The 16542-nt window shown below is 41.5% G+C and overlaps 1 protein-coding gene and 2 long non-coding RNA genes across 6 annotated transcripts; all 3 read left to right on the top strand.

Annotated features, from left to right (window-relative positions):
- Positions 1-207: 207 nt before the first annotated feature.
- On the top strand, positions 208-11718 carry LOC118966128 (uncharacterized). Of its 4 annotated transcripts, none has more exons than XM_036989088.2 (5): positions 208-839; positions 1748-1979; positions 2865-3008; positions 3166-3429; positions 11275-11718. In XM_036989088.2, the coding sequence occupies exons 2-5, from the start codon at positions 1793-1795 to the stop codon at positions 11529-11531; spliced, it is 852 nt and encodes a 283-aa protein (XP_036844983.2). In that variant the 5' UTR covers positions 208-839; positions 1748-1792; the 3' UTR covers positions 11532-11718. The 4 variants fall into 4 exon arrangements, with proteins under 4 accessions (XP_036844983.2, XP_036844980.2, XP_036844982.2 ...); XM_036989085.2 differs by having other exon boundaries at positions 3163-3429; XM_036989087.2 differs by having other exon boundaries at positions 309-839; positions 2868-3008; positions 3163-3429.
- Positions 11719-11962: 244 nt separating this feature from the next.
- LOC149981355 (uncharacterized) lies at positions 11963-12453 on the top strand. Its single transcript, XR_016483462.1, has 3 exons — positions 11963-12015; positions 12267-12348; positions 12384-12453. It is a non-coding gene; the product is annotated as an uncharacterized LOC149981355 (long non-coding RNA).
- Positions 12454-12758: 305 nt separating this feature from the next.
- On the top strand, positions 12759-12972 carry LOC149981354 (uncharacterized). The gene is made up of 2 exons (XR_016483463.1): positions 12759-12857; positions 12893-12972. It is a non-coding gene; the product is annotated as an uncharacterized LOC149981354 (long non-coding RNA).
- The last annotated feature ends 3570 nt before the right edge of the window (positions 12973-16542 follow it).

The following is a 16542-nucleotide window of genomic DNA, read 5'->3' as shown; positions in this document are numbered from 1 at the left end:
TGTTAAGGGTTAAAACACATACCATTTAAAATGTCTGCCTGCCTGCCTGTCTGACTATGGCTGGTCAGTCCGTCTCCTGCCCCTTGCTCTGTCTGGAGTGAAGGAGACGTCACTACGATCACCACTTCCATTTCTCCTGTTCTAAAACGGAACAGCTGATATTAGTGGCAGGTAGCCTGTAATGACAGATAGTCTCCACTAGCTGGCAGGATTGCATAAAAAACGTAACACCTGAGCAGCACTGATGCGTTTTGGGGAATACGAGTTAAAAAACGAGTATAAAACAGACATGTAGCTGAATGAGATTTGTCTTATTTAATGAGATATTCAGTAGCCTATCTAAACTAGAAAAGGAGTAATAACAGTCAAAACTGCCCGCATTGTGACACACAGATATATATAGTCATGATAAGAAGAAGTATGTTTTATATTAAAAGTTCTGGTCAAAGTTTTTTGGGAAACATAGGTTAGGCATAATCAAATGCCAAGTGTGTCAAATATTCAACAGCTGACTAGATAGACGCATCCCTGGTTAGCTCTAATGATTTGAACACGTTGACTGTTATTCAAGTAACCCGAGTTTCTTACTGTGGGAAAGGAAGCGGAGGTGGTCTATCTTGATGACGCTCGACCCCATCCCGGTCTCGCACTCAAACTGCTGCCCGGTTCATCCGCTAACGCGCATCTGTCAGCGCAGTCACTGCTCGCTTTTAAGACCAACACATGAGACGAGTCCATTACCGACAGAATGTGGCGGGATGTCAAGTTTTTCCGATAGTTTACAAACTCATGTTTTCTGCATTGTTTCACCCGTGGTCTAAGACTGGCATCAAGTTCAGGTAAGCATACTAATAGGTTAAAATTAGCGTTTTTTGTTTGGGATAGTTTCTTACTGTGTGGGCGTTGATTTATTTGGAAGATTAATTTTTTTTCATAGCAGTTTACCAATTGGCCTTAATTCATAAAGCTATGAATTAATGACATAAAAAAATTATACCCCTAGAATACTTCATTTGCGCATTTCCATGAACTATGACATCTGATAATAACTGGTTAGTAAAAGTTCAGTTTAAAATAAGTAAAGTAACATTTTAGTAGCCAATTCAAGAAAGACTTGTAAGGCAATGAATAATAATATGACTAATAGACTAAAGTAAGTCTGAATGTTGATTTGGTTTCAATGAACCAACGTTGTCCGGTAATCATAAAGATTACGCACGAAACGTCAAGACGTGGAGAAGACAACACACGTCAAAAATAGGCTGAGTGAATATTTTTTTTAAATAAATAATTAGGGAAGACATTGCATATTGAAAAATGGAAAATGTGGAAATCATTGTACCCTAAAATATGTCCATTGACCTAGTTTTAAATGTTCCCTACTGTACTCTGAGTCCACTCAGTTAACCATCCATACAAGGGTGTTTTGCTCATGGAACAAGTCCTTTAAACTTCTGTGTAAATGAACATCTCTGAGATCAGTTTCACATCTGAAATTGTTTCTCTATCTGTTTTAATTCATTTCATAATATTTAGTTTAGGCCGGGATTTAATCCGATCGCGTTTTATCGGCTAAGCAGCTTTTAAAGGCAATGTTGTTGCATTTGCAGAGACCGCTTTTACGTTTAAACATGGCATAGGTCAGGTCAAACGGAAAATTACCTTTAAATGTCAACAGCAATATATAACTTGGATCTACCACTGATGAGATTGAATCCCAACATTTAACCTCCTGTGTTATGTTCAGGGTTGGTAATAGGTGTCTGGAGAGGAGCCTGGCTGTCTGGACAACATGGAGCTGCTGCAGCAGGGGAGGACAGGAGAGACAGTCATCAGTCAGGACAGGGTCAAGGGACAGGAGGTGGCCAAGTGTCCCCTGGACCTGCCAGAGTACCAGACCACACAGCCACAACCACAGCCACTACCCAATGTTTTTACCCAACAGCCACTGTCTAATGGGACAGCCGGGGAACACAAAGGTGAGGTTATAGTGGATACAGGTGGGGTTATAGTGGATACAGGTGGGGTTATAGTGGATACAGGGGAGGTTATTGTGAACACAGGTGAGGTTACAGTGGCTACAGGGGAGGTTATAGTGGATACAGGGGAGGTTATTGTGAACACAGGTGAGGTTACAGTGGCTACAGGGGAGGTTATAGTGGATACAGGTGGGGCTATAGTGGATACAGGTTGGGTTATAGTGGACACAGGTGGGGTTAAAATGGATACAGGTGAGGTTACAGTGGCTACAGGGGAGGTTATAGTGGATACAGGTGGGGCTATAGTGGATACAGGTTGGGTTATAGTGGACACAGGTGGGGTTAAAATGGATACAGGTATGGTTATAGTGGATACAGGTGGGGTTATAGTGGATACAGGTGGGGTTATAGTGGATACAGGTATGGTTATAGTGGATACAGGTATGGTTATAGTGGATACAGGTATGGTTATAGTGGATACAGGTGGGGTTATAGTGGATACTGGGGAGGTTATAGTGGATACAGGTGGGGTTATTGTGGATACAGGTGAGGTTATAGTGGACACAGGTGAGGTTATAGTGGATACAGGTGAGGTTATAGTGGATACAGGTGAGGTTATAGTGGATACAGGTGAGGTTATAGTGGATACAGGTGAGGTTATAGTGGATACAGGGGAGGTTATAGTGGATAAAGGGGAGGTTATAGTGGATACAGGTGAGGTTAAAGTGATTACAGGTTGGGTTATAGTGGGGAAAGGTGAGGTTATAGTGGATACAGGTTAGGTTATAGTAGACAAATATGTATACCATGTATATGTATACCTGTACTGGTTCAGCAGAGCTCCCAGGGCCCTCTGTAAGTGTTATTGTGTCGATCCTGGTTCAGCAGAGCTCCCAGGGCCCTCTGTAAGGTCTGCCAGAGCTGATGGTGAAGATAGTGATGATTCTATGACAGATCTCAACACAACTGACGACGCGTCACATCTCCTACCAAACAGTATACCATCAAACCCCTACCATCTACCGAGAGGTAATGCTACTGATAATGATGGAAACACTTCAAAACATTACTTCGACAGCTTCTGCTTTTATTAACTTTATGATAAATGTTCAGCGCTGTATAAAGTAAACATTGATTGATAGATTGATTGATTGATTGATTGATTGACTGCTCACTCACACAGTAGAGCTTCCCAGCGGGGTCCCTGTGTCGTCCAGTCCGAAAACTTCCCCCAAGACCCTGATCAACGGAGCCTCCCCCTCCCCCGTCTGTACCCCTCCATCTGCCTCTCTTGACCAGAGAGGATGGAGCCCACCTCAGTCCCCTCAGTCCCCAGCCTGTGACAGACACCATGGGTACCCTATTAAAAAACAACACCTGCCGTCCACCACAAGGAGCCAGAACTCATTGAAAGCTGACGCCACTCAGATAAAGGAAATAGCTGGAGATGGTGAGAATAAAAACGAATTATTCTACGTTTCATAGACAGTCAATATATATAGTGGGGTTATAGTGGATACAGGGGAGGTTATAGTGGGTACAGCAGGGGTTATAGTGGATACAGGTGGGGTTATAGTGGATACAGGTGGGGTTATAGTGGATACAGGTGAGGTTATAGTGGATACAGGTGAGGTTATAGTGGACACAGGTGAGGTTATAGTGGACACAGGTGAGGTTATAGTGGATACAGGTGGGGTTATAGTGGATACAGGGGAGGTTATAGGGGATACAGGGGAGGTTATAGTGGACACAGGTGGGGTTATAGTGGATACAGGTGAGGTTATAGTGGATACAGGTGGGGTTATAGTGGATACAGGTGAGGTTATAGTGGATACAGGTGAGGTTATAGTGATACAGGTGGGGTTATAGTGGGTACAGGTGGGGTTATAGTGGGTACAGGTGGGGTTATAGTGGATACAGGTGAGGTTATAGTGGATACAGGTGAGGATATAGTGGACAGAGGTGAGGTTATAGTGGATACAGGTGGGGTTATAGTGGATACAGGTGAGGTTATAGTGGATACAGGTGAGGTTATAGTGGACACAGGTGAGGTTATAGTGGATACAGGTGGGGTTATAGTGGATACAGGGGAGGTTATAATGGACACAGGTGGGGTTATAGTGGATACAGGTGAGGTTATAGTGGATACAGGTGAGGTTATAGTGGATACAGGTGGGGCTATAGTGGACACAGGTGAGGTTATAGTGGATACAGGTGGGGTTATAGTGCATACAGGTGACGTTATAGTGGATACAGGTGAGGTTATAGTGGATACAGGTGGGGTTATAGTGGATACAGGTGAGGTTATAGTGGATACAGGTGGGGTTATAGTGGATACAGGTGGGGCTATAGTGCACACGGGTGAGGTTATAATGGGTACAGGTGAGGTTATAGTGGATACAGGTGGGGTTATAGTGGATACAGGTGGGGCTATAGTGGATATACAGGTGGGGTTATAGTGGATACAGGTGGGGTTATAGTGGATACAGGGGAGGTTATAGTGGATACAGGTGGGGCTATAGTGGATACAGGTGGGGTTATAGTGGATACAGGTGGGGTTATAGTGGATACAGGTGGGGTTATAGTGGATATACAGGTGAGGTTATAGTGGATACAGGTGGGGCTATAGTGCATACAGGTGAGGTTATAGTGGATACAGGTGGGGCTATAGTGGATATACAGGTGGGGCTATAGTGGATACAGGTGAGGTTATAGTGGATACAGGTGGGGTTATAGTGGATATACAGGTGGGGCTATAGTGGATATACAGGTGGGGTTATAGTGGATACAGGTGGGGTTATAGTGGATATACAGGTGGGGCTATAGTGGATATACAGGTGGGGCTATAGTGGATATACAGGTGGGGTTATAGTGGATATACAGGTGGGGCTATAGTGGATATACAGGTGGGGCTATAGTGGATATACAGGTGGGGTTATAGTGGATATACAGGTGGGGCTATAGTGGATATACAGGTGGGGTTATAGTGGATATACAGGTGGGGCTATAGTGGATATACAGGTGGGGTTATAGTGGATATACAGGTGGGGCTATAGTGGATATACAGGTGGGGTTATAGTGGATATACAGGTGGGGCTATAGTGGATATACAGGTGGGGCTATAGTGGATATACAGGTGGGGCTATAGTGGATATACAGGTGGGGTTATAGTGGATATACAGGTGGGGCTATAGTGGATATACAGGTGGGGTTATAGTGGATATACAGGTGGGGTTATAGTGGATATACAGGTGGGGTTATAGTGGATATACAGGTGGGGCTATAGTGGATATACAGGTGGGGTTATAGTGGATACAGGTGAGGTTATAGTGGATATACAGGTGAGGTTATAGTGGATACAGGTGAGGTTATAGTGATACAGGTGGGGTTATAGTGGATATACAGGTGGGGTTATAGTGCATACAGGTGAGGTTATAGTGGATACAGGTGAGGTTATAGTGGATACAGGTGGGGTTATAGTGGATACAGGTGGGGTTATAGTGGATATACAGGTGGGGTTATAGTGGATACAGGTGGGGTTATAGTGGATACAGGTGGGGTTATAGTGGATACAGGTGGGGTTATAGTGGATATACAGGTGGGGTTATAGTGGATACAGGTGGGGCTATAGTGGATATACAGGTGGGGTTATAGTGGATACAGGTGGGGTTATAGTGGATATACAGGTGGGGTTATAGTGGATATACAGGTGGGGCTATAGTGGATATACAGGTGGGGTTATAGTGGATATACAGGTGGGGTTATAGTGGATATACAGGTGGGGTTATAGTGGATATACAGGTGGGGCTATAGTGGATATACAGGTGGGGTTATAGTGGATACAGGTGAGGTTATAGTGGATATACAGGTGAGGTTATAGTGGATACAGGTGAGGTTATAGTGATACAGGTGGGGTTATAGTGGATACAGGTGAGGTTATAGTGGATACAGGTGAGGTTATAGTGGATACAGGTGAGGTTATAGTGGATACAGGTGGGGTTATAGTGGATATACAGGTGGGGTTATAGTGGATACAGGTGGGGTTATAGTGGATACAGGTGGGGTTATAGTGGATACAGGTGGGGTTATAGTGGATATACAGGTGGGGTTATAGTGGATACAGGTGGGGCTATAGTGGATATACAGGTGGGGTTATAGTGGATACAGGTGGGGTTATAGTGGATATACAGGTGGGGTTATAGTGGATATACAGGTGGGGCTATAGTGGATATACAGGTGGGGTTATAGTGGATATACAGGTGGGGTTATAGTGGATATACAGGTGGGGTTATAGTGGATATACAGGTGGAGCTATAGTGGATATACAGGTGGGGTTATAGTGGATATACAGGTGGGGTTATAGTGGATATACAGGTGGGGTTATAGTGGATATACAGGTGGGGCTATAGTGGATATACAGGTGAGGTTATAGTGGATATACAGGTGGGGTTATAGTGGATATACAGGTGGGGCTATAGTGGATACAGGTGAGGTTATAGTGGATACAGGTGAGGTTATAGTGGATATACAGGTGGGGCTATAGTGGATACAGGTGGGGTTATAGTGGATATACAGGTGGGGTTATAGTGGATATACAGGTGGGGCTATAGTGGATATACAGGTGGGGTTATAGTGGATATACAGGTGGGGTTATAGTGGATATACAGGTGGGGTTATAGTGGATGTACAGGTGGGGCTATAGTGGATATACAGGTGAGGTTATAGTGGATATACAGGTGGGGTTATAGTGGATATACAGGTGGGGCTATAGTGGATACAGGTGAGGTTATAGTGGATACAGGTGGGGTTATAGTGGATATACAGGTGGGGTTATAGTGGATACAGGTGAGGTTATAGTGGATACAGGTGAGGTTATAGTGGATACAGGTGAGGTTATAGTGATACAGGTGGGGTTATAGTGGATATACAGGTGGGGTTATAGTGGATATACAGGTGGGGTTATAGTGGATACAGGTGAGGTTATAGTGGATACAGGTGGGGCTATAGTGGATATACAGGTGGGGTTATAGTGGATACAGGTGAGGTTATAGTGGATACAGGTGGGGTTATAGTGGATATACAGGTGGGGCTATAGTGGATATACAGGTGGGGTTATAGTGGATACAGGTGAGGTTATAGTGGATACAGGTGGGGTTATAGTGGATATACAGGTGGGGCTATAGTGGATATACAGGTGGGGTTATAGTGGATACAGGTGGGGTTATAGTGGATATACAGGTGGGGCTATAGTGGATATACAGGTGGGGCTATAGTGGATATACAGGTGGGGTTATAGTGGATATACAGGTGGGGTTATAGTGGATATACAGGTGGGGTTATAGTGGATATACAGGTGGGGCTATAGTGGATACAGGTGGGGTTATAGTGGATATACAGGTGGGGTTATAGTGGATATACAGGTGGGGCTATAGTGGATACAGGTGGGGTTATAGTGGATATACAGGTGGGGTTATAGTGGATATACAGGTGGGGCTATAGTGGATACAGGTGGGGTTATAGTGGATATACAGGTGGGGTTATAGTGGATATACAGGTGAGGTTATAGTGGATACAGGTGGGGTTATAGTGGATATACAGGTGGGGTTATAGTGGATATACAGGTGGGGCTATAGTGCATACAGGTGGGGTTATAGTGGATACAGGTGGGGTTATAGTGGATATACAGGTGGGGCTATAGTGGATACAGGTGGGGTTATAGTGGATATACAGGTGGGGCTATAGTGCATACAGGTGGGGTTATAGTGGATACAGGTGGGGTTATAGTGGATACAGGTGAGGTTATAGTGGATATACAGGTGGGGCTATAGTGCATACAGGTGGGGTTATAGTAGATACAGGTGGGGTTATAGTGGATACAGGTGAGGTTATAGTGGATACAGGTGGGGTTATAGTGGATACAGGTGAGGTTATAGTGGATACAGGTGGGGTTATAGTGGATATACAGGTGAGGTTATAGTGGATATACAGGTGAGGTTATAGTGGATACAGGTGAGGTTATAGTGGATATACAGGTGGGGTTATAGTGGATATACAGGTGGGGTTATAGTGGATATACAGGTGAGGTTATAGTGGATACAGGTGGGGCTATAGTGGATACAGGTGGGGTTATAGTGGATATACAGGTGAGGTTATAGTGGATATACAGGTGAGGTTATAGTGGATACAGGTGAGGTTATAGTGGATATACAGGTGAGGTTATAGTGGATATACAGGTGAGGTTATAGTGGATACAGGTGAGGTTATAGTGGATATACAGGTGAGGTTATAGTGGATACAGGTGAGGTTATAGTGGACACAGGTGAGGTTATAGTGGATATACAGGTGGGGTTATAGTGGATATACAGGTGAGGTTATAGTGGATATACAGGTGAGGTTATAGTGGATATACAGGTGGGGCTATAGTGGATATACAGGTGAGGTTATAGTGGATATACAGGTGAGGTTATAGTGGATACAGGTGGGGTTATAGTGGATACAGGTGAGGTTATAGTGGATACAGGTGGGGTTATAGTGGATATACAGGTGAGGTTATAGTGGACACAGGTGAGGTTATAGTGGATATACAGGTGGGGTTATAGTGGATATACAGGTGAGGTTATAGTGGATATACAGGTGAGGTTATAGTGGATACAGGTGAGGTTATAGTGGATATACAGGTGGGGTTATAGTGGATATACAGGTGGGGTTATAGTGGATATACAGGTGAGGTTATAGTGGATATACAGGTGGGGTTATAGTGGATATACAGGTGGGGTTATAGTGGATATACAGGTGGGGCTATAGTGGATACAGGTGAGGTTATAGTGGATATACAGGTGAGGTTATAGTGGATATACAGGTGAGGTTATAGTGGATATACAGGTGGGGTTATAGTGGATACAGGTGAGGTTATAGTGGATATACAGGTGGGGTTATAGTGGATATACAGGTGGGGTTATAGTGGATACAGGTGAGGTTATAGTGGATATACAGGTGCGGCTATAGTGGATATACAGGTGAGGTTATAGTGGATATACAGGTGGGGTTATAGTGGATATACAGGTGGGGCTATAGTGGATACAGGTGAGGTTATAGTGGATATACAGGTGAGGTTATAGTGGATATACAGGTGAGGTTATAGTGGATACAGGTGAGGTTATAGTGGACACAGGTGAGGTTATAGTGGATATACAGGTGGGGTTATAGTGGATATACAGGTGAGGTTATAGTGGATATACAGGTGAGGTTATAGTGGATATACAGGTGAGGTTATAGTGGATACAGGTGAGGTTATAGTGGATATACAGGTGAGGTTATAGTGGATACAGGTGAGGTTATAGTGGACACAGGTGAGGTTATAGTGGATACAGGTGGGGTTATAGTGGATATACAGGTGAGGTTATAGTGGATACAGGTGAGGTTATAGTGGATACAGGTGGGGTTATAGTGGATACAGGTGAGGTTATAGTGGATACAGGTGGGGCTATAGTGGATACAGGTGAGGTTATAGTGGATACAGGTGGGGTTATAGTGGATACAGGTGAGGTTATAGTGGATACAGGTGAGGTTATAGTGGATACAGGTGGGGTTATAGTGGATATACAGGTGAGGTATGTTGTAACTTCGTTACACGTATGATTATACAAAAGCGGACAGAAAAGATGGGTAAGGACAGTGTAAAAAATGAACAGTAGAATAAAGGTCTTCAAATATTGTTGACTTGAGTTCTAAGAACGTTTTTGTCAGGTGTTCGGGTCCCTTCTACACTGCTCGGGTAACCATAACTATGCCAGAAAAGGAGCCACTTCATTGGTCTTAGCTGGCAGAATCATTGATTTGAACCAATGAAATAGGTTCCTGTCTGGGGGCAATGTGACCCCCCCCCCCCCCGTCACTACGATCTAGTCTTTATCTTAAAGCCACCTTGAAGCCACGTTCCCCTCTGACAGCTTTATCAGTTCTGCTGTCTGGCCCCTTCACCATCAGGCGGTCACCGATAAACAGTTGGGATACGTTGACCTGGTGGCGTTACACAAGTCACCAAACGGCTAAAAAGAAAACAATGTGAGTTTTCACTGGATTTTGCCACTCAGTTTTTTGTTATTCCAAACGGCTAAAAAGAAAACACTCAGTTTTTTGTTATTCAATGATAAAAAAATGAGGCTTTGTTATTGTTAAACTGGCTAAATACATGAAATGTAATTGATTGACACATTAATTGATTGATATGCCACTAATGACTTGTATGTTTGTCTACATGTAATATAATGTTAATCTGTCACTCCTCACCCTTCATGGCCTTAAATATACCGTATTTAATATATAACATTATCAGGTGTTAACCCTGGGTCCTGACCTTAAATATACCGTATTTAATATATAACATTATCAGGTGTTAACCCTGGGTCCTGACCTTAAATATACCGTATTTAATATATAACATTATCAGGTGTTAACCCTGGGTCCTGACCTTAAATATACCGTATTTAATATATAACATTATCAGGTGTTAACCCTGGGTCCTGGCCTTAAATATACCGTATTTAATATATAACATTATCAGGTGTTAACCCTGGGTCCTGACCTTAAATATACCGTATTTAATATATAACATTATCAGGTGTTAACCCTGGGTCCTGACCTTAAATATACCGTATTTAATATAGAACATTATCAGGTGTTAACCCTGGGTCCTGACCTTAAATATACCGTATTTAATATAGAACATTATCAGGTGTTAACCCTGGGTCCTGACCTTAAATATACCGTATTTAATATATAACATTATCAGGTGTTAACCCTGGGTGGGTCCTGACCTTAAATATACCGTATTTAATATATAACATTATCAGGTGTTAACCCTGGGTCCTGACCTTAAATATACCGTATTTAATATATAACATTATCAGGTGTTAACCCTGGGTGGGTCCTGGCCTTAAATATACCGTATTTAATATATAACATTATCAGGTGTTAACCCTGGGTGGGTCCTGACCTTAAATATACCGTATTTAATATATAACATTATCAGGTGTTAACCCTGGGTGGGTCCTGACCTTAAATATACCGTATTTAATATATAACATTATTAGGTGTTAACCCTGGGTCCTGACCTCTGTGTGGTCTTTTATTGTATTTAACCAGGAAAAGACCGTTGAGGTGAGTAACCTCTTTTAGGATGGGAACCTGTCATGAGGTCAGCAGGAAGTAGTGAGCATGTACACAAAACACAAGAACACAATATGTTCTCTATATTCTAATTAAATATATGTTATCCCCCCCCCCCCCCCCACAGACTGCTGTGTACACTGTGTCCTGGCCTGTCTGTTCTGTGAGGTGCTGTCCCTGTGCTCAGTGCTGGCCCAGTGCCTGGCGTGCGGAGAGGGCTGTGAGGTGCTGTGTTGCTGTGGGGAGGGGGCTGCCGGCGGGTTGGCCTGTGGGGAGGACGCCTGCTCTGCCCTGTTGGATTGTGGGATACTAGAGGACTGCTGCGAGTCTTCCGACTGTCTGGAGATCTGTCTGGAGTGTTGTTCTATCTGCTTCCCTGTGTAGAAGAAGAAGAAGAAGAAGAAGAAGAGGAAGAGGAATGGAGGAAGAAGAAGAAGAAGAAGAATGGAGGAAGAAGAAGAAGAATGGAGGAAGAAGAAGAAGAAGAATAATGGAGGAAGAAGAAGAAGAAGAAGAAGAATGGAGGAAGAAGAAGAAGAAGAATGGAGGAAGAAGAAGAAGAATGGAGGAAGAAGAAGAAGAAGAACGGAGCAAGAAGAAGATTGAAACATTTGACAGAAAGACAGGTGGAGTGGCTCTGTGTTCGGCCTCCTAAACGGACTGAGCTGTAATAGACGGGACAAATGACCACAACCACCACGTTGAACGCTTTTCATTACCCCCCCACGTCAGATGTCTCTGTTCTACACCAACATTGATTAAACTTTGGCTTTTGGGGTTATTTAATATCAGTGTTTATTTTGCAAAGCCATTAAGCCACAGCACAGGTTGAGGATGAGATGTTGTACTGAGCAGTCTGACCAGTCAGGTTGAGATGTTGTACTGAGCAGTCTGACCAGTCAGGTTGAGATGTTGTACTGAGCAGTCTGACCAGTCAGGATGAGATGTTGTACTGAGCAGTCTGACCAGTCAGGTTGAGATGTTGTACTGAGCAGTCTGACCAGTCAGGTTGAGATGTTGTACTGAGCAGTCTGACCAGTCAGGTTGAGGATGAGATGTTGTACTGAGCAGTCTGACCAGTCAGGATGAGATGTTGTACTGAGCAGTCTGACCAGTTAGGTTGAGGATGAGATGTTGTACTGAGCAGTCTGACCAGTCAGGTTGAGGATGAGATGTTGTACTGAGCAGTCTGACCAGTCAGGTTGAGATGTTGTACTGAGCAGTCTGACCAGTCAGGTTGAGGATGAGATGTTGTACTGAGCAGTCTGACCAGTCAGGATGAGATGTTGTACTGAGCAGTCTGACCAGTCAGGTTGAGGATGAGATGTTGTACTGAGCAGTCTGACCAGTCAGGTTGAGGATGAGATGTTGTACTGAGCAGTCTGACCAGTCAGGTTGAGGATGAGATGTTGTACTGAGTAGTCTGACCAGTCAGGTTGAGGATGAGATGTTGTACTGAGCAGTCTGACCAGTCAGGTTGAGGATGAGATGTTGTACTGAGCAGTCTGATCAGTCAGGATGAGATGTTGTACTGAGCAGTCTGATCAGTCAGGATGAGATGTTGTACTGAGCAGTCTGACCAGTCAGGTTGAGGATGAGATGTTTTACTGAGCAGTCTGACCAGTCAGGTTGAGGATGAGATGTTGTACTGAGCAGTCTGACCAGTCAGGTTGAGAATGAGATGTTGTACTGAGCAGTCTGACCAGTCAGGTTGAGATGTTGTACTGAGCAGTCTGACCAGTCAGGATGAGGATGAGATGTTGTACTGAGCAGTCTGACCAAAAATTGAAAAAATCAATCGTAAAATTGTATTAATTCTCAAAAATTTAAGTTTTTTTTAATAGCAAGCTAGGACTAAGGGAAGAATACTATAAAAGCTGAAGAAGGGTTGACAAGTCGACGTCGAGGAAGTAATGGGATGACTGTAGATCATGACAGTTAACAGTACAGTGATACAGATGGAGCAGCTTCGTTAGAGCCAGTTGGCTACAGCAGGAAAAGAATCCTGCAGCAACAGGAAATGGGAATTATTGTTCTGGATTATAATTAATGGATTTTTTTTTTTGTAGGGGTTGATACAGTATTCATAAGGCGAAAATCTAGTCTGTAATTTCATAGTGGAAATTACAATCTTTAGAAGCTTTTTTTTTTATTATCTCAAATACGGCATCTGTATTTTTTTTTCTTTTTTTACAATATGAGATTTAACATTGGTTTATAAGATATGCTGTTACAATATGAGATTTAACATTGGTTTATAAGATATGCTGTTACAATATGAGATTTAACATTGGTTTATAAGATATGCTGTTACAATATGAGATTTAACATTGGTTTATAAGATATGCTGTTACAATATGAGATTTAACATTGGTTTATAAGATATGCTGTTACAATATGAGATTTAACATTGGTTTATAAGATATGCTGTTACAATATGAGATTTAACATTGGTTTATAAGATATGCTGTTACAATATGAGATTTAACATTGGTTTATAAGATATGCTGTTACAATATGAGATTTAACATTGGTTTATAAGATATGCTGTTACAATATGAGATTTAACATTGGTTTATAAGACATCTTGTGCCACTTGCCTCTGTCTGGACGAGTACACACTATACGTCATCTATGTGAAAATTAAGCTGTTTAATTTTGTATTGATGAGATCTTTCAACAGTCAATATGCAATTCTGAAAACATATCTACATAGACAACATGTTGTAAGACAAGATGATTAGAAAAGTAGGTGAAACATGGAGTTTTAAACCTCTACTAAACCTTCTCCTCTCCTTGTCCTAAAACAGTCACTTCTGAAATATCACTGTTTTCCTTTGTCTTTAACTGGCAGGAAATCTGTTTCGTATCTGAATGTTAAGTATACAGTATCTAGTCTGGATGTTAAGTATACAGTATCTAGTCTGGATGCTAAGTATACAGTGTCTAGTCTGGATGTTAAGTATACAATATCTAGTCTGGATGTTAAGTATACAGTATCTAGTCTGGATGTTAAGTATACAGTATCTAGTATGGATGTTAAGTATACAGTATCTAGTCTGGATGTTAAGTGTACAATATCTAGTCTGGATGCTAAGTATACAGTATCTAGTCTGGTTTAAGAGTACATTGTCTAGTCTCGATGTTAAGTATACAGTATCTAGTTTGGATGTTAAATACCTCTACAGGATCGGTGTCCCCCCCACGGGACGGTTAAGCTAACATAGGCTAATGTGATTAGCATGAGGTTGTATGTAACAAGAACATTTCCCAGGACATAAACATATCTGATATGGGCAGAAAGCTTAAATTCTTGTTAATCTAACTGCACTGTCTGATTTAGAGTATCTATTACAGTGAAAGAATGCCATGTGATTGTTTGAGGAGATTGCACAGTTATGAACTTGAAAATATGTCAATAAACCAATTAGGCACCTTTGGGCAGTCTTGATACAACATTTTGAACAGATGTACAATGGTTCTTTGGATCAGTCTAACACTTTGCACAAACACTGCTGCCATCTAGTGGTCAACATCTAAATTGCGCCAGGGCTGGAAAAATACATTATGGCCTTTCTCTTGCATTTCAAAGATGATGGTACAAACAACAATAAAAAATGCATGTTTATTTCTTTGTATTATCTTTTACCAGATCTAATGTGTTATATTCTACTACATTAATTTCACATTTCCACAAACTTCAAAGTGTTTCCTTTCAAATGGTATCATGAATATGCATATCCTTGATTCAGGTCCTGAGCTACAGGCAGTTAGGTTTGGGTATGTCATTTTAGGCGGAAATTGAAAAAAAAGTTGGATCCTTATTAAGAGGTTTTTAAGTACACAGTATATAATCTGGTTTAAGAGTACAGTATCTAGTCTGGATGTTAAGTATACAATATCTAGTCTGGATGTTAAGTATATAGTATCTAGTCTGGATGTTAAGTATACAGTATCTAGTCTGGATGTTAAGTATATAGTATATAATCTGGTTTAAGAGTACAGTATCTAGTCTGGATGTTAAGTATACAGTATCTAGTCTCGATGTTAAGTATACAGTATCTAGTCTGGATGTTAAGTACACAGTATACAGTCTGGTTTAAGAGTACAGTATCTAGTTTGGATGTTAAGTATACAGTATCTAGTCTGGATGTTAAGTATACAGTATCTAGTCTGGATGTTAAGTATACAGTATATAATCTGGATGTTAAGTATACAGTATCTAGTCTGGATGTTAAGTACACAGTATACAGTCTGGATGCTAAGTACACAGTATACAGTCTGGTTTAAGAGTACAGTATCTAGTCTGGATGTTAAGTATACAGTATCTAGTCTGGATGCTAAGTATACAGTATCTAGTGTGGATATTAAGTGTACAGTATCTAGTCTGGATGCTAAGTATACAGTATCTAGTCTGGATGTTAAGTATACAGTATCTAGTCTGGATGTTAAGTATACAGTATCTAGTATGGATGTTAAGTATACAGTATCTAGTCTGGATGTTAAGTGTACAATATCTAGTCTGGATGTTAAGTATACAGTATCTAGTCTGGATGTTAAGTATACAGTATATAATCTGGATGTTAAGTATACAGTATCTAGTCTGGATGTTAAGTACACAGTATACAGTCTGGATGCTAAGTACACAGTATACAGTCTGGTTTAAGAGTACAGTATCTAGTCTGGATGTTAAGTATACAGTATCTAGTCTGGATGCTAAGTATACAGTATCTAGTGTGGATATTAAGTGTACAGTATCTAGTCTGGATGCTAAGTATACAGTATCTAGTCTGGATGTTAAGTATACAGTATCTAGTCTGGATGCTAAGTATACAGTATCTAGTATGGATGTTAAGTATACAGTATATAGTCTGGATGTTAAGTACACAGTATACAGTCTGGTTTAAGAGTACAGTATCTAGTCTGGATGTTAAGTATACAGTATCTAGTCTGGATGTTAAGTATACAGCATCTAGTCTGGATGCTAAGTATACAGTATCTAGTCTGGATGCTAAGTATACAGTATCTAGTGTGGATATTAAGTGTACAGTATCTAGTCTGGATGCTAAGTATACAGTATCTAGTCTGGATGTTAAGTATACAGTATCTAGTCTGGATGCTAAGTATACAGTATCTAGTATGGATGTTAAGTATACAGTATCTAGTCTGGATGTTAAGTACACAGTATACAGTCTGGTTTAAGAGTACAGTATCTAGTCTGGATGTTAAGTATACAGTATCTAGTCTGGATGTTAAGTATACAGCATCTAGTCTGGATGCTAAGTATACAGTATCTAGTCTGGATGCTAAGTATACAGTATCTAGTGTGGATATTAAGTATACAGTATCTAGTCTGGATGTTAAGTATATAGTATCTAGTCTGGATGCTAAGTAT

This window comes from Oncorhynchus mykiss, chromosome 9 (assembly GCF_057628025.1).
Source record: "Oncorhynchus mykiss isolate SJ-2025 chromosome 9, ASM5762802v1, whole genome shotgun sequence".
Taxonomy (NCBI): Eukaryota; Metazoa; Chordata; class Actinopteri; order Salmoniformes; family Salmonidae; genus Oncorhynchus; species Oncorhynchus mykiss.
The sequence above is the reverse complement of the archived record's forward strand: the minus strand, read 5'-3'. Positions and strand labels throughout refer to the sequence as shown.

Excerpts from the sequence above, each read along its gene's own strand:
- LOC118966128 (XM_036989085.2), top strand. The coding sequence starts at position 1,793 with ATGGAGCTGCTGCAGCAGGGGAGGACAGGAGAGACAGTCATCAGTCAG. Across the intron at positions 1,980-2,864 it reads GACAGCCGGGGAACACAAAG|CAGAGCTCCCAGGGCCCTCT; the intron begins GTGAGGTTATAG and ends ATCCTGGTTCAG. Across the intron at positions 3,430-11,274 it reads AAAGGAAATAGCTGGAGATG|ACTGCTGTGTACACTGTGTC; the intron begins GTGAGAATAAAA and ends CCCCCCCCACAG.